This window comes from Phascolarctos cinereus, unplaced genomic scaffold, assembly GCF_003287225.1.
Source record: "Phascolarctos cinereus isolate Bilbo 61053 unplaced genomic scaffold, phaCin_HiC Scaffold_5;HRSCAF=322, whole genome shotgun sequence".
Taxonomy (NCBI): Eukaryota; Metazoa; Chordata; class Mammalia; order Diprotodontia; family Phascolarctidae; genus Phascolarctos; species Phascolarctos cinereus.
Window position 1 is genome coordinate 408,039,298 of NW_027555958.1, and position 24,286 is coordinate 408,063,583.

The following is a 24,286-nucleotide window of genomic DNA, read 5'->3' on the forward strand; positions in this document are numbered from 1 at the left end:
TACATATTTCCCTCCAATTAACCACTTAAGTATATCTTTCATTATTTCTCCTTGTTCTTATGTTTCCATTTCAAAATGTCAACTCAATTCTGATCTTTTCAGATCAGACAGACTGTAACAGATAGTTCTCACACTACGGAAATTCACATTATGCAAATCTTGACTTCAGGTAAAAAATTCTGAAACAAACCTACATTCCAAAAGAACACTTACATTAACTTTACTGTACAGTACTGTGCTGCTCTTTATATCTGCTCGGTGCTCTGTAATCTCCTAACCCCTAACCAAAAAACTAAAACCCAAAACCTTCAAGTGAGAACAGAACATAGACCACTGCTGCTGCCAGACCAGGGACTTGACCTGAGACCTCTAACGCCAAGAGAAGAGATCTTTGCCCTGCTCTGCCCACCTGTATATGTGTTTGTCCCCCACGTGTCTGTCTTCTGTCTGTGCTGAGGTATTGTATGTTTGTCCCCCATCCCCCCATGTTGCCCATCCTCTCCTCTCTGTGCCTGGCCCCTATATATTTGGCGCTCATGTATTCCTCCTCCTGTTTTTGCTTCTCTGTCCCCAGTCCAATGTGAGTCCTGGAACCATGCTGTAAGGCCTCCTCCCTGCACAGGTATGTGGTGGCCCTCTTCCTGCCTCCTTCTCTCCATTCTTTTTTTTTTCCCCCCAGTCAGAGACAGGGTTTATTAAAACACCAATTGAGGTGGGCCACACCATTAAGGAGTCTGAGCAGAGACAAGGTTTATTAAATCACCAATAGAAGCAGGCCAGATTCTTAAGGAATCTGAGCCCTTCTCTCCATTCTTTCCTCACTTCCACAGACAAATTCACATTATGTAAAAATCGCTTTACCTAGAGGTGTGTGGAAGAGTCCACTTACATAAAGTGAGAACTGTCTATAACTGGAAATCTATTTCCTTAAATACTCATTTCTTTTCCCTATAGGATTGTATTTAGTTTTGCCAGATGTTATTCATGGTTGTAAGCCTTTATCTTTTGCCTTTTAGAATAATAGATTCCAAGTTCTTTCTCTTCTATAGTGGTGCCTGCCAGACTTCTATGATCCTGTGATTACTTGGTATTTGTAGTCTTTCCTTTTGGCTGCTTGTAACATTTTTTTCAATAACCTAGGAGCTCTGGATTTTGACTATGACATTACATTCCTAGGACTTATCATTTTAGGTTTTCTTTCAAGAAGCAACCAGTAGATTCTTTATATTTTTCACTCTGCTCTCTGTTCCTAAGAATTCTAGTGAGTTTTCATCTATAATTTCTTGGACTATGGTAACAAAAAGATGTGGTATATTCTGTAAAATTATGGCACGCTTAAAAACTTTTAATCACATCAAGTCAAGAGGATATTTCATAATACATTTCAGTGCAAATAAACATAAGGCTTACTTCTGTGAGCTATTAGACTATTTTTGTACACACAAAAATGAATCTCTCTTTCCAGGACACAGATGCCCAGAAATATCCTGTAGACCCTCTAAATATATTTCATTTTCACGTAGCGTTGGCTCCTGACCATTTCTGATTGCCTATTACATGGTATCAGAGTCATTTTAATATCTATACTTCATGGGAAGTGGGGGGGGGATTAATTTCCTGTCCAATTATTTCTCTTCAATTAGATGTAGACTTTTATTTGGTCATGATTTTCAGATAATATAATAATTCTTAAGTTATCTCTTGACCTTTTTTCCAGGTTGTTTTTGATACCATTATTTCTTACATTTTTTTCCTCTCCCTTCCCAATTTTATGATTTTGTTTTAATATTTCTTCTTGTATTACTGAGTTGTTTTCTGTTTGGCTCATTCTAATTTTCAGGGTATTCAGCTCCTGGATGAAGTTTTCCATTGTCTGTTCTAAAGTGTCCATTTTTCTTGTCATTTTTTTTCCCTAGCCTAGTTATTCCATTTTGTATCTTGTATGATCTCTCTTAGATAGCCTTATGGTCCTCCTGGCCAGAACATTTTTTTTTCTCTTTAGTTTTAACTGGAGTTGTGGAGTTGGTTTCTTCCTCTAGGTTTACCCACTGGGAATTTCTGTCCAAAGTATTTCTTCTTAATATTTGGCATGTTTGTTCATCTTAGCAGCCTCAGTGTTGGGAGGTTGGTACAACCCATGATTGGGTCCTGCTCCTGTACTCCTAAATGGAATAGACAGGCTGTAGCTGGTCTTGAGCATGGTGGCCAAAATTAGGTTCCTCTTTCAAGGGACTCCAGTACTGCTCCCTCTTGCCAGAGAGGTCTAGGCTGTCCCCCTATACTGTGCTCTACCTGACTGGGCTCCTGCCATGGTGGTTATCTGAGCTGGCTTTTTCTAGTGCTCTTCTTCTGCCACTGAGGTTGGCCACATCTATCTTTATTGGGTGCTAGACTGTAGAAGACTTCCCCTGTTGATCAAAAGCAGCTTTGAGCTGTGCTTTAGAACTAACTGTCCCAGACTATCTTCTTTGCCATACCTAGAGTACTCTGGTGGTACCTCTGTGAACCTTTGGGTTGGATGGACAAATCTACAGGTATATTTTCCTTATTTCAGCAGTTAATGGTACATTTTTAGGTTTTACTGTGGTAATTACAAAGGATCTAGGCTCCTCTAAAGTTCTAGCATGCCATCACCTTCCCACAATTCCCCCAATATGTCTTTTTTAAAAAATCAGTTTTGTTGTCCTTAGTTTTCCCTACCAGGCTCAACTCACCATGACCATTAACATTCCTAACACTATGTCTTTAAAATTATTTTAAAATTGATATCTTTTGTTTAATATCATCTAAATTTCCCCTTGTATTTCTCCTAGAGAGCTTTTCCTTATAAAAAAAGAGTTCGGGTTTTTTTATTTGGTTAGGCAATGGGGTTAAGTGACTTGCCAAGGGTCATACAACTAGTGTTATGTGTCTCAGGCTGCATTTGAACTCAGGTCCTCCTGAATCCAGGGCCGGTGCTCTATCCACTGCATCACCTAGCTGTCCTACGAGTTTTTTTTTTTTTAAGAAAAAGGAAAAGAACTGCAACCCCCCCCAAAAAAAAAAAGTCAGGAAAACTAACCAATACATTGAAAAACAGCTGACAATATGTGCAATGTTCCATACCTGTGGACCACCCACCTCTACAAATGATTGGGGGGAGGTATTTCTTCATATCTCTTCATGAAGGCTAAGCTTGTTTTAAGTAATTGTAAAACACTAATTTCCATTGTTTTGAAGTTACTCTTTCTATTTACCTTACTATACTCATCAAGTATATATATGGTTTTCTTGGCTCTGCTTACTTCATTTTGCATTAGTTCATGTTAATCTTTTCATGCTGCTGACACCATCTTTTGAAAGGACTACTCTACACTTGTATTCAATTTCTATTACCTGCCTTTGCTCCCATCTTCTATATGGTTTTAAAAATCTAAACCTAAATGAAAAGAACAATAAAACAAAACTAAGTACTGTGTTATTATAATGATAGATTTTGGTCCCAGAGAAGAGATGAAGAAATGAGAAGTGCAGGACTATGGATACTGAATGTTGTATGTACTGTTAGCTGTAGACAATGTGTGAGTCTATTTTTTTTTCCTGGTTACAAGGGAAGACTCATGAGGAAGAAGGATTTGGGAGATGAGTAGGGGAAAGAAGCATTTTGGAAAATGTTTGTGATATAAAAAGTAAAGTCACAATAAAACAATCAAAAATAAATAAAATCCAAGTCAATTCATTTTGTGCATTTGTCTGTGAATTTGTGAGAAAAAACATATCTTTACTTTCACTAACCTCTAACTGAAATCTAGCATTTCCTTCAATGATTAAATAACCTTCTCTCTTCTGCTTGATTCTGTAGATAATGCCTCCATCTTGAAATAAATCTCCTTCGAGGTCAAGCAGTTCAATCTCAAAAAAGAGGGTTCCATTCAAGGAAATGTGGGAGGACACTGCCAGCAGAACTATATGCACATTCTGTTTTACACAGTAAGTGGCAAATATCTCCTTTCTTCCTTATAGTAACTCCAATGTCCCATTCCTTGATAATATGACCTTTGACATGACTAAAGACAAATTTTAGTTCATTTCTCTCATGACTGGAATCACCTTTTCCATTGGACAATTTTCCTTTGTAATGGATATGAATCTCATCTCCAATCTTTGGTGTTTCCTTATTATTCCCCACTCTTTCGACCATCTTTAGGACACTTTGGTGTTTTCTGCGAGTAATTTCCTCTCTTTGCTCAGCAAGAACACTGCTGGATTCTCTCCATCATTCTTTGTGACATCTTGGTAGTCACCATCTTTTATAATGGGAATTCCAAGAATGTTACAGGGCTTAGTTTCTCCAAATGCTCAGTCACTCTTGGAGTTCTGATCTGATAAGATACTTCTTCCAGCCCCTGACTGAACAGACAACAGCACTGGACACTGGTTACCTAGATGAGGCAAATTCCTTCAACAGGTCTGCTGCTGTGCTCATTCTTTCTTTCTTGCTTGCACCCCCACGTTCAGACATCAGCCTGCTGCCATTTCTGACTGGTGAAGCCCAAGAGCCAACCAGAGTCTTCCTCAATCTCCCTTCCTACAGAGTGAGTCCCATAAGGGGAGAGATTTTTTGCCTGGCATACAGTAAGTGCTAAATACATGCTTCCTGATGGATTGCTTAACAACAATACTCTATAAACACTCTGATATAAAGTATAATTATACTTTCACTTACATGCTTGGTAGCTGAGGCAGTAGACAACTCTAAGTCCTGTGAATAAACCATTTCTTCAGTAAGTATGCTGTGATTTAGGTTCCCAGGCTGCCCCTGAGCTATAGTTTCGGATGCTACAGGTTCAGCAGGTGGACTGCCTAATTCTTCTGGGATAGAGCTTTCACTGTTTAGATTAGAGCAAGAAGGTGCTGGTGACTCCTCTTCACTGGCTGTTTCTGGAAAGGGGAAGAAAAGTGTAAGAGAAAAATATGTTTAATAAAGGTTTAACCCTGAATTTTCTTCTTAGCATTTGTATTTGAATGAATAAACGGACAACAAGAAGAAGTTGAAATGAAGATTTATTAGCTTAAGAAGACTGTCAGAGGCACAGAATATTTCAGGACACTTTAATGCATTTGTTTTCTAATTTTATAGGCATTTTACTCATTTAACCAAACAGATATTGTGTGTAATAGCACCAGAAATTAAAACAGGCCACTTTCTAAATTCTAAAGCTCTGTTTTTTCTGCTCCTGGGGCTCCCTTAGTTTTTTCAACCAACAGGCCTTTCTTGCACATACATCCAAACTCAATTCAAACATTAAGTAGCTACTTTGTACAAAGCACCCCGAAAAGAACGGGAAATACAAAACAAAAAGGAGATAGCGTCTGCCCTTGAGACAGCTTTCAGTTTGTTCCATGACATATTACACGTACACACACACACACACAAAGCAAACAGAGGAGGGAGAGAACACTAAGAACTGAGAACCATGCTATTTACTTATTCAGACATTTTCAATCTCTGAACAGATGAAATGTCAAAGTTTTTATAAGTTGCTAATGATGTAATCCATTTAGAAGTCAAAGAAGTTTTCAGATTCTATTTTATATATATGTATATATATAAAAATGCCTTGCTTTATCAATGACCAATCCCAAGGTTTGCACCAAGGCCTGTGCCTTGCCTGAGTAAGGGAGGAAGGAATGGAATTTTATACACTCTGGCTTGACTTCTGAAAACAGGTTTATAAATGCTCTTTCTTTTCCACTTTCCACAATTCATGCCATGACAATATTCTATCAAGTGAGTATTTAAAGACTTGAGTTTAAATTTTTTATATAAATTTTTACTTTGCAAATCTTAAAAGCACTCTATAAAAGATAAATAGCACTGCTAGTTATTATCTCAACTCTTTGGAAGCAGCTGCAAAGTACAGTGAGAAGAAGACTGAACATGGATTTACAAGACCTGGGTTTGGATCATGCCAATTAATGTTTGTGTGAGCTTAGGAGAGTCACCTGAACTTTCTGGGCTGCAGGTTACTCATCCATAAAAAAAAAGAGGGAGGGGACTGGACTGGATGGTTAGATGGCCTCTAAGGTCCCTTTTCAGCTGTAGACCTATGATCTTATAACTTTTAAAAAAATTTTTTTAAAAATGTGCAAATCCAAGAATAATGTTAGCATTACCTTTTTGCTCTCTTCTCTCATCTCCCAAGTCTTTCTTGGATGTTTTAGATTTCATAAGCTCTTTGTCCCATGCTGCCAAAGCTTGTTTTTCCATTCGACGAATCTCTGCTTCCTCAGCATCTAAACGTCGTTTCCACTCCAGCAGTTCCTCTGCATGCTGTCGTCGCTGCATCAATTTCTGTTCTCGTTTAGTAAGAAACCTATGGTCACATTATGAACAATGAGAAAACAAGATGAGAGACATCTATAGCCAGAAGTCCTGTGAATATTCTATCTTACCATAAAGCTGTGTAAGACAGAACATTCATAAAAAATCTCAAAAGTTGTTTCGATGTAATAGGTTCCAGAGATTAAATATTCAGAAAACAAGAAATTTTATTCACAAGTTTATAAAACCAATATGCAAAGGCAAATGAAATAATACCTGGGTAGCCATGCCTGTTAATGCTCGCAATTTAGTGTTACATTATTTTTCATACGTGCTTCTTTCTCATTTAAAAAAAAAAAGGCAGTTCCATTCTTAAGCCTCTGACTTAAAAAACAAAAACCCAAATAATGTGCTCATCAGTGACTTTGTGCTCACTTAAATTACCTGGGAATGTGCTTATAACAGATAATGATTTACCTGGTTTGATGTCTTTAAGATTTTTGCATCTCAAATACTTTATCTATAGAATTAGCATATTTATACTTTTTACTTTCAAGTAAAAAATGTGCATGGCTGCTCAGTAAAACAAGACAAAAAAACAAAACTCACAGGAAATCAAACATGCTTTTGTCCATTCTAGCCTAGCTTTGTTTCAAATCAACTGAGTTCTGTTCATTTCACCTTTTGGGATGCAATGTCAGATGATCTATTTTTCCACACTGGGAGAATCCTCAGTACTACAGTTACCTGTCCTTTTTGTCATCTGTCCTTTAGTTAAGTCAGACATGTTTTTGTTCACAATTGCACAGGGATGTACCAAATACCTTAAATTTCTGAAGCTAGCCAAATTTTTAAACTCAAATGGTACATCATTTTATCCCTAGCTTTAAAAGGTTAAGAAAAGCTAATAAAATTGAATAGTTTAAAAAATTATAATATTCTCATCACATATAGATAGATGCCACAACCATCTAAAAAGGGTAAGATGTTCAGATTTCTGGTCACAGTTCTTAGTGGTCATAAGGTAATTTAAATGCACAAGAACAATTGTAATTGTCATACTACCTCTTTAGAATCAACAGCATATCAGATTAATATGGTAATAGTGAGAGTAAAATCTATGGGAAACCTACCAGTCTCCAGGATGTTAAAAAACTGAACAGAGCATGCTCTATCAAAGAGTGCACTGAAAAAGGTGCAAAGTTACCTGACCAACTGGTTGTAGATATACAGCTGGAATTTGGGATGGAGGTTGGGAAAACAGACACTGAGAGAGGCCCAGTGATGAGACGTAAAGACAGAGAAGAAGTAGTGAACAGGAGAGCAGTGTCTACAAAATAAGGAGGAAGAGTTTAAAACCAAGAGAACAAAGAGGCAGAAAGAACGAGAAAGGGAAAGCAAAAGATCTGATTGAGGAACTTTTAATATGCTCTTAGGTAACATATAGACTATCTAGTTAAACCCTGCTAGATTCTATAACAAAAGAACTCCACATATATGTAATAAAAATTAATTCTGAATATGCACTAATTCTTAGATTGCTGCTTAGTTATCTAAATTTTTTCACATGGGAGAATCCTGAATACTATAGTCCTTTGTCCTTTAGTTATTATTATTATTGTTATTTCAGTAAACTTATCTAACTATGTATGACAAAGTAAGAACCTGGTTGGGTGCTAAGTAAATGATCCTGCAGAACTCTGCCATCCTACTTATCTTTGCGAACGTGAAACATAACTATTATGACTCTGCACCCAACATATGACCAATACTACTTTACCAAAGTATCTAATCATACATTCTACACTTCACTAAGGAAACAGACGGCAACTATGTTAATATGACCATACCACTTAACTTTAAAGTAATGAAATGGTTAAGAAAAATTATCCTCTGCTGAAAAAAAAATTTTAAATATTATGATACGATACTTATTATCTTTTATTTTCTGTTAGGACTTACCCTAAGGTATCTACCTTTATACTCAATATGGGCCTATCTAAAATTTGAGAACAGTGTTAAAAATGTGATAAGGCAAAATGTTTGAAGCTACAGTTAAGAATAAATTGAGTAAGTTGTCTCTACAGATCACACTCAATGAACAATGTTCCTTTAATTTAAGGAAGAAAACTCAGTATGTTAAATTACAAAAGAAGGAATAAGCCCAACCCATTATTAGTTCCTCTCTTCTTAATGGCACATTGATCACAACATTCTATGTGCAAAGGTTTGGGTTCTATGGCAACAGTTTGTTAATTCTCTTTGACAGAGCACACTCCTGTTCACACACTCACACACCCCGTCCCCCCCCCCCATAACAACAACTTGCATGTCAAGACAACTTTTACTGCCCTTGAGGAGCAAGGAAAAGTAACACACTGCCAGAAAAGTGAGAAAATCTAAGTATAAATCCAGCATTCTCCCTTTGATTTTGAAGTAAAGGACTTTTCTAACTTATCTTTCTTTATTCTCTTTCAAGAACACAGAGTGTTCTTGAATTTTTATCATCTGGTCTACAAAGAGATGCAAGAGATAATTTCAAATGTTGCTTTTTAAGTAATTTGGTATATTCCCTATCCCAACAGGATCACAAAACATCTTGGGGAACATTATTTTGCTGGATTGCTTTGATTTTCTGCACTATGGAATTTAAGGGAAAACATTCTTGCCAAGTTCCATTAAAAAACTGTACATCTTCCTTGCCATTCTTTGTCAATATACAGTAAGTTTCTTTTTGTGCCAATTATTAAAGTATTACTCTACTTGGCAAAAGGTTCCACAGATCTATTTATAATATATATATATCACCCACCCTCTTAAATGAACAACTGCTAAATGCATGCAAGACCTAGTACAAAAAAAGTTACAAAACAATATAGGAACATGTAAAACAAAACTATAAAGGTACAATTTACATTTCTTTTAATCTATCTCCATAACAAAGGGCAGTTATTTCTTCCTGTTAGTATATCTTTCTTTAAAGATTAGATAGTCTCATCAGATCTAACTTTTGGAAATGAAAAGCGAAATAAAATGTTTACTATATGAATTTAAAATAAAATACAGTGTAATAAAACATCCATAAATTAAGTACTGGAGTTAGGTTGAGGAGGAAATTCCTTTGCATGGAAAAATACAGGTACACCTTGCCCAACAGATATTTACTAAATAGAATTAAGGGCATCCTTTGAAATCTGAGCAAGATAAGCTTAGGACAAATATAACAAAGTACAACATAGTGGATAACCTCAGGGAATTTACTATTCCAAGAGATGATATAAGCAAGAAAAATATAAATAGAGGTTGGACAAATCTGTCAACAACAATCATAAATGTTTACTCTTAATAAAAGCTGACTATAACTAGCTTTAAGGAGAATAATCATGCCCTCTAGCAGGGTCTCTATTTGCAACAGAATATTAAACTGGATGGACTACTGCTATACTCCAATTTGGCAATTTCTATTTTTCTATGAACACAAAATTATAGTTACGTGTCACATATTTTTCTAAGTAACAGCCCAGTTGGACTTGAATTACTATTTAAGTTTTGGTACTCAGCTGTTTGATAATGTTTAATACTTTTCTAGATCAACAAATACTATCTTGATGGGCTAGCTGTCCCTAATGAGGAAGATACAGGCCAAGCTGTCATGTAGTTAAAGATTTTTACAGAATCATAGACTGTTAAGCTAGACAGAACCTGAGAGCTCCTCCAATCCAGTCCCTGCACTTTACACATGAGGAAACCAACACCTTGAAAGCTGAAGTAACCAGCCTACACTCATAGCATCAGTAAATGGTAGAATCTGGGTTTGAATCCTGACTCTTTGAGCCCACTCCTAAATACACCTGTTAATGTGCTTAGTATCACACATTCAACAAGATAACCTGTGTGTCTTAATCGACACTGCAGCAAATCTCTCTCACTCAAAAAGGTCCTTAAGAACACAGTGTAGTGGAAGGAGTGTAAGCCCTAGAGTCAGAGACGCTGGAATTGCAGCTCTCTTCTGTTATTTACAAGCTGTCTGTCTGTGGACAGATTCCTTCAGCTTTCTGAGTTTCAGGCTCCTCCCTATAAAACTAAAGGGGTTTAACAGATGATCCTCCCCAGACTGCTTTCAACTTTCATGTAAGGGCATAAGGAGCAGCTTCTGCGATGTGGTCCTAGAAAGTGTATTAAAATAAATTAACTTCAGGGGGCAGCTAGGTTGCAAAATGGATAGAGCTCTGCCCTTGGTGTCAGGAGGACCTGAGTTCAAATCCAGCCTCAGACACTTGACACTTACTAGCTGTGTGACCCTGGGCAAGTCACTTAACCCAACTGCCTCACCAAAAAGCAATAACTAACTAACTAATCAATTAATTAATTAACTTCAGAAAGTAAGCAGAACTGTTACAAATGGTTTAAGTTACAGGGATACAAACTTTAGCGCAAGTTGAGGAACAACTCTTTTATTAGAGCTGTCTAAAAATGTCATAAGCTATTATGTAGTGACCACCCTTTCATTAGAGGTCTTTGAGCTAGATGACAATGTGTTGAGGGTTTCAAGTAGTAGTTCTTCTAGGTAAACTCTAAGCTTACAACTCTTAAGATTTTGCAATTTCCCAAAAGAACAATTTTATAATTCAAGAAATGAGTTCTGAAGGACTACGACCAAAATAAAACATGGATCTAACAATATGTTATAAAAGCAAACTACCTATAAACTGCTATAATTTAAAAACAGAAAAATTATGTTTGTCTCATAAAATCAAGGAAAAATGTACTACATACTACATAAAACACCCTCAATGTGCTATTTGATTTATTTTTATTTTAAAATACATACCTTTTAAATACTTGTACATTGGGGATGTTTACATAATATACAATTAGCACATAAAACATCAAATCTAATATAAAACATATCTGACTTACCTAAAACAGCCTAGTTATAATAAATAGCATGGTAGAGCTGAGTCTAAAAAATTTGGATATGATGTCTAAATAACTTGGTTCAAGTCCTGATTCTGCTTTTTACTAGCCACATGGCCCTAAGAAAGTCAAAGAGCCTCACTGAGTCTCAGTAAGAGGAATGATAATACTTACATGACTGAGGTCATAAAGGTGTTGTAAAGGATCAAATGGGATAATGGATTGGAACTATAAAAGTGCAGTATTCATCCATTTGGTATATCAACATAAGCTGCTATTACAATTATTAGTTAGAATGAATAATAACCAACATTATATTTAAGAATTTTTGCGCCTTGTTAGAATTTTGAAGGACTTTGCAGTGATGACCATGCACCCTTCAAAACATTTGTAAGAGGAAATCTAAGCTGATACCTTTTCCTCATAAATTTTCCTATAGCATAGGGATTCAAAATCATTCCAATGACTTAAAGCCAGTGCTCATGGCATAGATAAGAGCCTCAAGAATTCTTTGGTGAAGCTTCTTTCCCAAGTCATTTTCTAGTTAACAGCAACTGAGACTGTACCAAATGAGGCAGTAAAGGAAGCAAAACTTGGAATATAATGTTTATTAGGGTACACTAAAAAAGCAGAGCATCAAAATGAATAGCTAAGAGAATGGGAGACCATCTAGACTATACCAAACCACATCAATATTTCCATATAGTTTTAAGAAAAGGGAAAGTACACCAAAGAGGATGCATATAAAGCCAAAATTATTAAGAGTTTGAAGTTTATAAAAATGTTACTCAAAAACTGCTACCTCTATGAAAACAATATTAGAGAGTGGATGAGGCAAATATTCAAGCTACCACAATTTTTTATTATTATATTTTTTTCTTTTGACTTTTTTTATTGGGACTTAGCAAGTCCAACAAAATAATACTGTTAGTTTTTCTTTTAACTATGTGATCTTTTAAAAGATCTATCGCATGTGACTATTACTTGACTTACTTCTAGGAACCAATTTCCCCCCCAAAGAAACACATTTTGAAATGTATAATATTATGAAAACATGACACAATTAACCTCTACAGACTATCAAGCTAAGTGATGAATAGCTAAACTTACAAGCTCACATCATGGTGTTACGTTATGAGTAAATCAATGGCTCGAAAAATGAAAACTATGCGATATAAAGAAAACAGTAAAGGACTAAAATCAAAGATTGTTTTTATTGTTACTTTAGCCACTAACTAGCTATATGACGTTGGGTAGTAAGTTTCTTTAACTTCTTTGGGTCTCAGGTTCCTCTTATATAAAATATGGGGGTTGAACTTAAATGAATTTTAAGGTTCTCTCCATTTCCAAAATTCCCTCCCTCCCTCCAGCCAAAAAAGGAACAGACTGCTTTTAATTGTAAATTGAATTAATTCTTTCACATTTTTATCAGACTTAATTTTATTAATAGAGGTAAAGTGAAAAATTTTTCTATTATAAGAAGTAAACAAATTTTCTTATTCTGTTGCTCTGTCTCTATCAGCCCAGTGAAAGATTACAAGGTTTCTGTCTCAAATGTAAGAGGTATAACCACTCTAATAACATAAAAGGTACGAAGGTTCCCTTTGTGCTCCTGAATTAAGGCAATAATATTCATTACATGTTTTAAAGGAACTTTAGTATGACTTACTTAAGTGTAACTACATCTCTGAGTTAAGAGGAAAAGTCTTAACTAAGCTTTCTTAAAGACAAGAGACTCACATATGGTATTTTCATGCTTATGTGAAACAAAGTAACATACAGCAGCCACACCAGTAAACATGTATTGTTAACTCTTGATTTCTCAGGAACTGATTAGTATTATGCTTTTTTGTTTTTTACCAAATGGTAGAAAATGTAACCCAAATCTGTCAATTTTTTACTTTGTTAGTAGCTTCTAACTTGGTTAAAGAGGTGACGAATATTTAAAATGATGCTTAGGAGATTTTTTCCAAGCTACCCTGGTATGTTAATTAGGAGAGAGAAATGAGTTAATTTTACCTATATAATTTGTTCTTCCCATTATACAAGGAAGAAATGTTTCCAAATTCAAATTTAACATTCCCAGGAACCTAAGTGTTTTTATAGGTCTAGTGATAAAATTAAAGAAAAAAAACCTAAGATTTTAACAGATGACCATAATATAATGTCTCCTTTTTAATGATACTTTGGAATAATGGAAATCCATCACAGAGAGAAACTCCCCTTCCTATGCTACATTTTATTCAGGATATAGCTTCTTCACAAAACATAATGTAACGATTACCTGTCTATATGTTCCATGATAACTTTCAAAAGAGCTGGGTTTTTTTCTTTTTTATGAAAATTGGTACACAAATAATAGATACATCTGAAGTAATGATGTCTCATCAAGGAAGTAGCTGAAAAAATATCTTCTATAATGTACAGATTTCTTCAAAGAAATTTGCTATACAGGTTAAAGACTACATATAGCATTAAATGGTTACCTAGAAAAATGGGCTAAGCAACTATTAGCTTATTTTATAGACTAGACTTTAGGTCTTAAAACTATAAGAAACGCTCAGTAAGGAAACTTCCTTTACAATACAGTCTTTGAAAACTGCCTGGCCCCTGGGGCATACTGGTTAAGTGACTTGTCCAGCGTCACCATAGTCAACAAGGCGTCAGAACTGGGACTTGAACCCAGGTCTTCCTAACTCCAAGGCTAGCTATTTATCTACTATGCCACGTTGCCCCTTGCTGCCAGTTTATAATGGAAATATGTTGAGTGTAAACCTGAGGGCTAATTTTCCATTTAAATGGCATTTTATATGGTCAAAGCTCTAGTCATATCTAAATGTCAAATTCCCTTTGATTAAAATAGGCCATGAAAAGAGAATCCAAGAAACAAAGACTGCAAATTCATTCAATATTGCAGGAAAAAACTTAGCTTTCCTCCTAATGAGAAAAAAAAGCATCCCAAATCTATTTACACAGTTTAAATTTGAGCACTGTTCCAATTAGTTTTGAATCAGTAAATGGAATCAAATAGGACCTCAAGTTTAGTCCTGTTCTATCAGTAATTTCATTTCCAAAGAGCTCATGCCTGGCACAAGTGTACTCAGGTTTCAGAGTAAAAGAGATAGTTTTTCTTTTTAAAGTTTTAAATCAAAGAAGCCAAGAGACACTGCCGTGACTAAATGCAAAAACATTAAGATTTGCAGAAGTTTATCTGTAAGAACAACAACAATAATAATATCTCATCTATCATCATCAATTAATTGTACCAAAACAAGATTTGGGGGATGCAGTGAATCAATTAGTTTCACAGGAAAAAAAAAGTACAAGTGGGTGACCAGCAAGTAATGTTAAAATTGTACTGAATTCTGTGATCTGACAGTAAATTATGTGGTTATACTGAACTAATAACTTCATTTCAAATTAATATTGGTCAGTTGTGATTATAAATTAAGATGCTTGCATATATAGATTGACTTCTAACTTGAAGTAATAATTCTGCTGTAATGCTACTGTGCCTAATAAAAAGATATCCCAACAATCTTGCCTAGCAGTCATGAAACAAGATAAATTGCATGTACTTAAAACTATTTACTTAAATATTTTTATTACAAAAACAAATTACTTTTCATCCATGCGGCTGCGCATTTTCTTGAGTTTCTGCATGATGCTGCTGGTCTCACTACTAGAAATGGAGACGGGAGAAGGACTTCGGGTTTCCAAGTCAGTCGGAGCTGGACTAGATGCCTTACTTTGCTTTGTCTCATCCTCACTATGAGGCTCCTGCAAATCAAAGAAAGGGGTAAGATATAAAAATCTTATAGCAAATAAACTGAAATATTCTTGAACATTTCCCTTTCAAATAATTCTAAAAAAAGTTATTAGTAAAATTATGTCCATAGTTAAAGTTTCAAGGTAATCTATTAATACTCAATATAGTCAATATATTACCTTCTAATTCAAGGGAAAAAAAACAACACTACTACCAGTGCTTTATATACTACTACCTTAAAACATTTCTGTTGGTAAGGGGAGACAGAAATATTTTATTTTACAGGTAAGAAAATCAAGGCATTCAGGCTTTGTGACTTCAAATAAAAGTTAATCTGCTAGGAAGTCCAGGTATTCTGACTCCTAAACTACTACCTTATTTTATTGCTTAATAATTTATTATTTTGTCATTGTTCAATCATGTCCAACTTTTCGTGACTCCATGGACCACAGCATGCCAGGCCCTTCCATCCTCCACTACATCCTGAATACTGTCCAAGTCCCTGCTCATTATTTCCACGTCACTATCCATCTCACCCTCTGTCATCCCTTTCTCCTTCTGCCATCAATCTTTCCCAGCATCAAAGTCTTTTTAATGAATCCTGTCTTCTCATTATATGGCCAAAGTGCTTAAGCTTTAGCTTCAGTATTTGTCCTTCCAATGAATTGTCTGAATTAATCGAAATATTGACTCATTTGATCTCCTTGCTGTATAAGCAACTCTCAAAAGTCTTCTTCAGCACCACAAGTTGAAAATGCCAACTCTTCAGTGCCCAGCTTTTCTTATAGTCCAACTATCACAACCCTACATTACTACTGGGAAGAGCAAAGTTTTGACTATAAACACCTTTGTCAGCAAGGTGATGTCTCTGTTTTTACATATGCTGTCCAGATTTTTCATAGCTTTCCTCCCAAGGTGCAAGTGTTTTTTAATTTCATGGCTGCAGTCACCATCTTCACTGATCTTTGAGCCCAAGAATATACAATCTGACACTGCCTCCATTTCTTCTCCCTCTATCTGTCACAAAGTAATGTGTTCATCTTAGTTGCTATGATCTTAGGTTTTTTTTTTAATGTTAAGCTTCAAACCAGCTTTTACACTCTCCTCTCTTTCCTTCATGAGAGGCTTCTTAATTCCTCTTCACTTTCTGCCATCAGAGTAGTATCATCTGCATATCTGAGATTACTGATATTTCTCCTGGCAACCTTAATTCTGGTTTTTGATTCATCCAGACTGGCATTTTGCATGATGTATTTCATATATAAGTTAAGTAAATAAGGCGACAATATATAGTTTTGTCCTACTCCTTTCTCAGTCTTACACCAATCAGCTGTTTCATGTTTGGTACTGTTGTTTCTTGACTGACATACAGGAGACAAGTAAGATGACCTGGTATTCCCATCTCTTTGAAGACTTGTCACATTTCGTTGTGGTCTACACACAGGCTTTAGTGTAGTCAGTGAAGCAGAAGCAGATGTTTTTCTGGAACTCCTTTGCTTTCTCCATAATCCAGTGAATGTTGGCAATTTGGTCTCTAGCTCCTTTGCCTTTTAAGAAACCAGCCAGGACTTCTGGTAATTCTTGGTTCACATACTGCTGAAGCCTAGCTTGTAGAATCTAAAGCATAATCTTCCTGGCATGTGAAATGAGTTGCAGCTGTTTGGTAATTTGAACATTCTTTGGTACTGCCCTTCTTTAGGATTGGGATGTAAACCGATCTTTTCCAAACCAGTGGCCACTGTCGAATTTTCCAAATTTGCTGGCATATAAGCGCAGCACTTCAACAGCATTTCTTTTAGGATTTTAAACAGTTGGAATCCCATAACCTCCATTAGCCTTATTGTTAGGAATGTTTCCGAAAGCCCACTTGACTTCTTTATCCAGGATGTATGGCTCTAGATCAGTAACCACACCGTCATGGTTATTGGTGATGTTAAGTTCTTTCTTGTGTTTTTTCTGTATATTCTTGCTACCTCTTCTTAATCTCTTCTATTTCTGTTAAGTCCCTACCATTTTTGTCTTTTATCATGCCCATTTCTGTATGAAACATCCCCTTGATATCTCTAATTTTCTTGAAGAGATCTCGTCTTTCCCATTCTATTGTTTTCTTCTATTTTTTGCATAATTCATTTAAGAAAACCTTCTTATCTCTCCTTGCTGTTCTCTGGAATTCTGCATTAAGTCGGGTACATCTTTCTTTTTCTCCTTTACTTTTCATTCTGTTCTTTCCTCAGATATTTGTAAAGATTTATTAGACAGCCATTTTGCTTTCTTACTCTTCTTTATCTTTGAGATTTTTTTTTGTTGCTGCCTTATGTACAATATTGTGAACATCTGCATGTAGTTCTTCAGATATTCTCCTTAAATCTGCTCATCACCTGCACTTCATATTCATAAAGGATGTTATTTAGGTCATACCTATACAGTCTGATGGCTTTCCCTACTTTCTTCAATTTAAGTCTAAATGTTGCAATAAGAAGCTAATGATCTGAACCACAGTCAGCTCCAGATCTTGTATTAACTGACAGTATAGAGCTTTTCCACCTTCAATTGCAAATTATATAATCAATCTGATTTCTACGGTGGCCATCTGGTAATGTCCATGTGTAGAGTCGCCATTTGGGTTGTTGAAAAAGAATGCTTTGCTATAATCAGAGAGCTACCTTGACAAAACTCTATTAGACTCTGCCCTGCTTCATTTTCTACTCCAAGGCCAAACTTGACTGTTATTCCAATTAGCTCTTGATTTCCTAGTTTAACATTCCAATCCCCTATGATGAATGTGAAATCTTTTTTTGGTAATATTTTTAAATGTTGTAGGTCATCATAGAATTGAGCAACTTTGGCTTCTCTGGCACCAGTAGTTGGACCATAGACTTGGATAACTGTGATGCTGAACCATTTGCCTTGGATTCCAACATATGTCATTGTCATTTCTGAGAACATACCTCAGCACTGCTTATTCTCACCCTTTTGTTGACAATGAGGGTTACTCCATTTCTTCTAAGAGAGTCTTGCCCACAACAGTATATATAATAAATTAGATTCACCTTTTCCCATCCATTTAAGTTCACTGACACCCAAGATGTGGCTGTTCAAACTTTCCATCTCTTGTTCCAGATTCTTATACAATACTGATGTTTATAGCATGGAATTTTCCCTTTGTTACCAAGCACATCCATAGCTGAGCTTCCTTTTGGCTTTGACCCAGTTGCTTTATTCTTTCTAGAGCTACCTGTAGTTGTCTCCAGTAATATTTTGGACACCTTCTGAGCTGAGAGGCTCATCTTCTGATGTCATATCTATTATTTTAATACTGTCCATGAGGTTTTCTTGGCAAAAATACTGGAGTGGTATACCATTTCCTTCTCCAATATTAAGAATTCTTCACTATGACCTGTCCATTCTTGGTAACCCTGCACAGCATAGCACATAGTTCTACTGAACTACTGTCCAGTTTGAACTCAGGTCTTGCTAGCTCTGAAACCAGTTCTCAGTCTACTAGTTTGCTTGCGTCCCTAAACATTTATTGTCTATTACAAGCAAGGTTCTGCGCTAGGCTGCCCTGAGTAAACATACTCTACTGAGAGAAGGTAACATATACAGATAAATAGAGATAATTTGAGATGAGAGGGAACAATAACCACAGGGGATCAATTAAGGTTTTTGGGTTTGTTAGGTTTTTTTTGCTTTTTGGTGAGGCAATTAGGGTTAAGTGACTTGCCCAGAGTCACACAGCTAATTAGTGTCAAGTGTCTGAGGTCAAATTTGAACTCAGGTCCTCCTGACTCCAAGGTCAGAGCTCTATCTACTGCGCCATCTAGCTACCCCAGATCAAGTAAGGTTTTATGGATGATTCCTTGGAGATCAACTCTGAGAGGTAAGAATAAGGAAGTAGTTCATTGGAAAGATAAAGACAGATTGTGAAAGGACAGAGGCAGGGCACATGAAGGTTGAAGAAAAGCTAACACTCTGCTTTGAACATATAGTGCCAGAAGGTGAGTAATAAGGAATAAGGCTAGAAAGGTGGCACAGAGCCAGACCGAGGGTCTAAAATGCTCAACACAGGAATTTCTATTTTATTCTAGAGGCAATAGGGAACCACTGAAGGTTTTTAAACGGGGAGTGATGTGGTCTTACTTTTTAATTAGGAAGATGATTTTGGCAGCTTAGTGGAAGACAAACTAGAAGGGATAGAGATTAGAAGCATAGAGAACCATGTAAGAGGTTGTTACAGTAATCTAGATTGGAGAGAACTGATCATGTGAATGGCAAATGGATGTAAGAGATGCTGCTGAGGTAAACTAAGATTTGGTTACTGACAAGGGCTAAAGGAAAGAAAAGGGTGTCAGAGAAGATAGTTGTGTCTTCAAAAGAAATAGCTTAGTTTAGAAGAGGGGTAGCTTTGTGGGGAAGATAATAAGCTTCTTTTTTTTTTCTAATATGAAGCAACTGTGGTTAAGTGACTTGCCCAGAGTCACACAGCTAGTGAGTGTTATGTGTCTGGGCTGGATTTGAACTCAGGTCCTCCTGACTCCAGTGCCGGTGCTCTATCCACTGTGCCACCTAGCTGCCCCATGAGCTTCATTTTGGATATGTTAAGTTGGAGATGCCAGTGTCATATCCAGATTGATGTGCAAAGTACACAGATGGCAAGCTATATTCATGTTTAGGTGTGAGTTCAGGACTGAAGACATAGATGTGAAAGCCACTGAAGTGGCTGAGACTACCAAGGGAGAGAGTATAGAATAGTAATTTTTTTCTCCCTTATATGGTTACAATAAATTAGATAGTTTATATGGATGCCATATCAAAAGCATCAACATTCTTCTCATTATTTCTCTTGTGATATTTCTGTATTGGCGAGTGAAACCAAGCAGTTTAAGTGGCCTACAGGATCTCTGGCCCAAAGCAGTCTATGAATGAAAAAAACATGAGAACAAGTTTACTAAGACTGATATCTTTGTTCCATCTCCATCAAAACTAAAATTTGTCATGAAAAACATCTTATAGAGAAACTATTCAAAAAGTGAGGATACATACACGTTTAAGTTTCTTTCTTGTTTGTACTTTACTGTAATATTAGAATGAAAATAACCTGCATATTAGAGATATGAACTGGAACTGTGGTTTCATTGACCTATGGAACTCCAAATGAGAAAACTCTCTCTACCAATCCAGGATGGTGCCTTCTCTACAACTTAAGAATCTTCTGGTTTCCCAGAGCACAGAGAGTTAAGTGACTTGACCAGGGACAAACACCATCTTCACCTTTTAAGAAGCTTAAAACTGCACTAAAACTTTTGGGACACGCTGTGTATTTGTCACAAGTGGGACCTGAACCTAGGTTTTTCTGGCCGGCTCTTTATCCACTCAGTCAATGATAAACATTTATTAAGTACCTACTACGTGAAATACACTGTGCTAAGCACTATCCACTATGCTGGCACAGCTGCCTTTGTATCATATTAGAAGAGAAGCTTAACAAATTCATTTGAAGACTTCAGATAGCAGAGATGGAAGCAAACAACATCCTTAAAGAAGAAAACAAACTGACTTAAATCTTTTCAATTTACCAATTTATTTTCTCCTGCAGACTTCAATTTCTCCTGAAGCTTAAATGTGGTTTGGCGGATTCTTTCTATTTCCTCTTGCTGTTTAAGAATCAGTTGTCTTTCCTTCCGAGCTGCCTTGTTGGCTTCCTGAAGACGCTTAATTTCTGCCTAGGGGTGAGAAAAGTTAGCAATGCAAAGGAGATGTAAAGATTCCAAAGTAATACAAAGGAAAGGCCATTGTAGTATAGAGGAAAATATTTTAAAAAATAAACTATCTTAAAATAACTATGAATCTTTCTTATTTCAATGATAAGTTTTAATGTGAAATTACTAAGAATCTCCAAATTAAACTATAATTGTAAAAATAGTTTACACAATTTGTCCAACTTTCCTATTTCAATTATGGGACAACTTATTTTTTTGCTCCTCTGCCTTTTTGCTATAAGCACCAAACCTATGCATATATTAGTTCTTGAAAAAAGTAAAAACACCTACACATTTATTAACCGAACTGTTTATAACTAAGAAAACTAGTTTCTGTTTTTTTTGGCAAAAGCAATCCATAAGCAGCGAGATACAATGAAAAGCACCCTGCTCTTCCACTTCAATAAAAGTGACGATGAGTGACTTACCAAATCTTTCTGAACCTCAATTTCCTCAAATTTAAAAGAAGAATATAATAACAGAAATACTGACCTTACAAGGTTATTGTAAGACTCAAAAGAGCTGATGTGTGTAAAGTATTTTTAAGTACTATATAAAACCAGTTATTATTCTTGTTATTATTGGAGTTCAGATAAAAACAATCCTGATACAAGTCACTATCCTACTATCATTCTTTTCCATTTAATTTTCTATGAACTACTGCACAGATGGATAAAATGGCCTTTTGTAGTTGAATAAAAGTGCTATTCTTATTGTCAGTATTATCTTCTACATCATGAGATTATGAAGAAAGTGGTTTGTAAACTAGAAAAATTTATATAAATACGAGTTACTCTTATTATTGGAATTTTGTAGATAACCTTTCCTACTTAAAGAAAACAAAAAACACAAACTAAGTTTCTCCCTCCCCATGATCCACAGAAGTTGAAGACTGAAATGAAGCTATTAGAATACATATATACATACAGCACATGCATACAACAAACCTGATGGTTTCTAAATAAAAGGACTATCTAGGATTATGAAATTTGATTCATATTTCAATTCAACAAATATTTACCACATGCTTGCTACATACAAAGCAAAAAGTGCTAGACAATGGGGAAACAAAGATGAAAAAATAAGAGACTCTCTGTTCCAAGAGCCCACAACTTAGTAGGGAGATGAAATGCATTAAGATAAGCATGATACAGTATAGTATCATAGGTAGTATACTATGTGGTAGTATAAGGAGAAAGAAGTCTAGAGGCCTAAGAAAGTGAAGTAGGTTGTCAGTACTGTGTATACTTTATAAGCTAATTTACTCAGCTCTACAAAGGCAGAGAGATTGTTAGTATATTCAGCAATTCAACAAGGCCACAGACACAATCAAATTTTAGCAAAAATCTGTTACCAACATAATAACAAAGTAGTTCACATTTACCTAGCACTTTGGGTTCTAACAATGAATGTCTCTGTTTTTTTTTCTTTTTTTCACTTATGTAGCATTTTAAGGCTTACAAGATGCTTCAGAAACATCTCATTTGGTCCTCAAAATAACTATGGAAGATTAAGTGCTATAGATATTACTATCCATATATTACATATGAGGGTCAGAGAGGTTAAGCAACTTGCCAATAGTCACATAGTGTCTGAAGCAGGATTCAAACTCAAGTCTCCTTGATTCTGAGTCCAATGCATTTTACATTACTCCACACTCCTACTGATAAAAGCATTAACTATGCTAGGTATAAAGAAAATCTAATAGTGTTATCAAAAATTACAGAAAAAAAAATGAAATCTATTTACTAGTTTAACCTTAGTAAATTTCCTTTAGAAATGCTTTTTTCTTCTCACCTTCTCCTGCTGCAATTTCAACAGCAAGCCACGCTGTCTCTTCCGGAGAGGGGGCATTTTATCATCTTCTCCTTTGTCTCGTAGATGTCTGCATATATATATACACACACATACATGTAAACATAAATTAAGACAGAATATCTTTATTAAATTCTAATTTCAAGAGTTTCTTTTCATTAGTAAGCCTATAGTCTATCATGCTTCTTCAATATACCAAGGATCCATGACTTTACCAGTATGAGTAATATCCTTCAATGATGCAAATGCCAACTCCACATAAATGGTTTCAAGACTCCCTGTGACCAAAACAAAATCTTAGCACCTAGTAACCAACTTTTTAATCATAAGACTCTCCTAATTCAGCAAGTTTAGTCCTTAGGCAACAGATATTTAGGATCCATCAACTCTAAATCTGAAATTTTTCCACCTTGGTAGATCTACCAGATCTTGAGCTACATTGGCTTCCTTAGGCTCCCAGAACTCTGGGTCATCTCCTAGTCACAATAAAACATCAAAGAAAAATTTCAATAAAGAATAATCTAGCACAGCATTTCCAAATTAGAGCAAAACAGCTATATGTACCCACATACTAAAAACAAAAAACTTACAGGTAAAAAGCAGCCTTATGCAGTTCAGGTAAATTATCATACAATTATTAACTGCTGGAGCTGGAAAAGACTTTAAAAGTAATCTAGTCCTCTGTGATGAATCTGACAGATGGTAACTAAGTATCATGTCTTAAGGTCAAAGAATTCAATCTCATAAAGTACCTCATTTCAATTTTTGAAGAGTTCTAATCTATAGAAAGTTCTTCTTCATAACTGAACTAAAAAGTTGCTTTCCTTTAATTTTGACCCACTGTTTCTAGCTTTAGCCTCTGGAGCCTGACAGAATAAATCTAATACCACTTCTACAGACAGCACTTCAGATATCTGACAGCTATTAGTCATCATCTTCCCCACTCCTACCTCTCATATGTTCTCTTCTTCAGTTCCTTATTCCTTCTATAATGTCATGTTTGAGCACCCATGCTATCCTGGTCATCTCCCTCTAATGCCCAGTTTGTCAATGTACTCAATAAGTGAGGCTCAGAACTAAACAGAACATTATTACAGACATGGTAAGACCAGGGAAGAGTACATTTTCTTCCCTTATTCTAGACATTATAGTTCTTTATAAATATAGTCTAATACTAAATTAATTTTTTGTCCACACAGCCATTTCATACCTATTATTGGCTTTACTTGATGATTTGGGATTAGTCAAACAAAAGTCCCAATTTTTTTCTTATGAGTAGAAATTTACTTTTTTGAACCAAGCTAGGTGATTTATATTTATCAACATGAAAATTTAATCCTGTGATTTGGCTGATTATTCCAGTTGGTTGAGATTTTTTGGATGCCAATTCTGCCATCTTATGTATGTCTTCAACCAAGTCACTAATTAAAGTGTTGACTGGAGCAAGGCCTAAAATTGAGACCTATAATACACAAATAAAACTGTTATTAATTAATAATCTTCAGATATAGTTGATTAACTAGCTACCAATTCACCTAAATTTATTAACTTCCAGATCACATTTCTCCATTTCACCCACAAAGATAGTCTGAGACAGAATGTCAAATGTGTTACTGAAATCCATATAAATCATGCTTATAATCAGGGGTGTGTGTAGAAGCCAGCTTGAACCAGCTTGGGAAAAACCACTGTTAAAATTTCCAGTGACAGCATGTTTTACAC

General features: G+C 35.7%; 1 protein-coding gene across 1 annotated transcript in view; it reads right to left on the bottom strand.

Annotated features, from left to right (window-relative positions):
- The window catches only part of CEP350 (centrosomal protein 350), a 157,463-nt gene that overhangs the window by 31,752 nt on the left and 101,425 nt on the right, over positions 1 to 24,286 (bottom strand). The window contains 5 exon segments of the mRNA XM_078156464.1: positions 4,706 to 4,920; positions 6,157 to 6,356; positions 14,844 to 15,001; positions 20,567 to 20,713; positions 22,547 to 22,634. Of these exon segments, the coding sequence (XP_078012590.1) occupies positions 4,706 to 4,920; positions 6,157 to 6,356; positions 14,844 to 15,001; positions 20,567 to 20,713; positions 22,547 to 22,634 (808 nt within the window).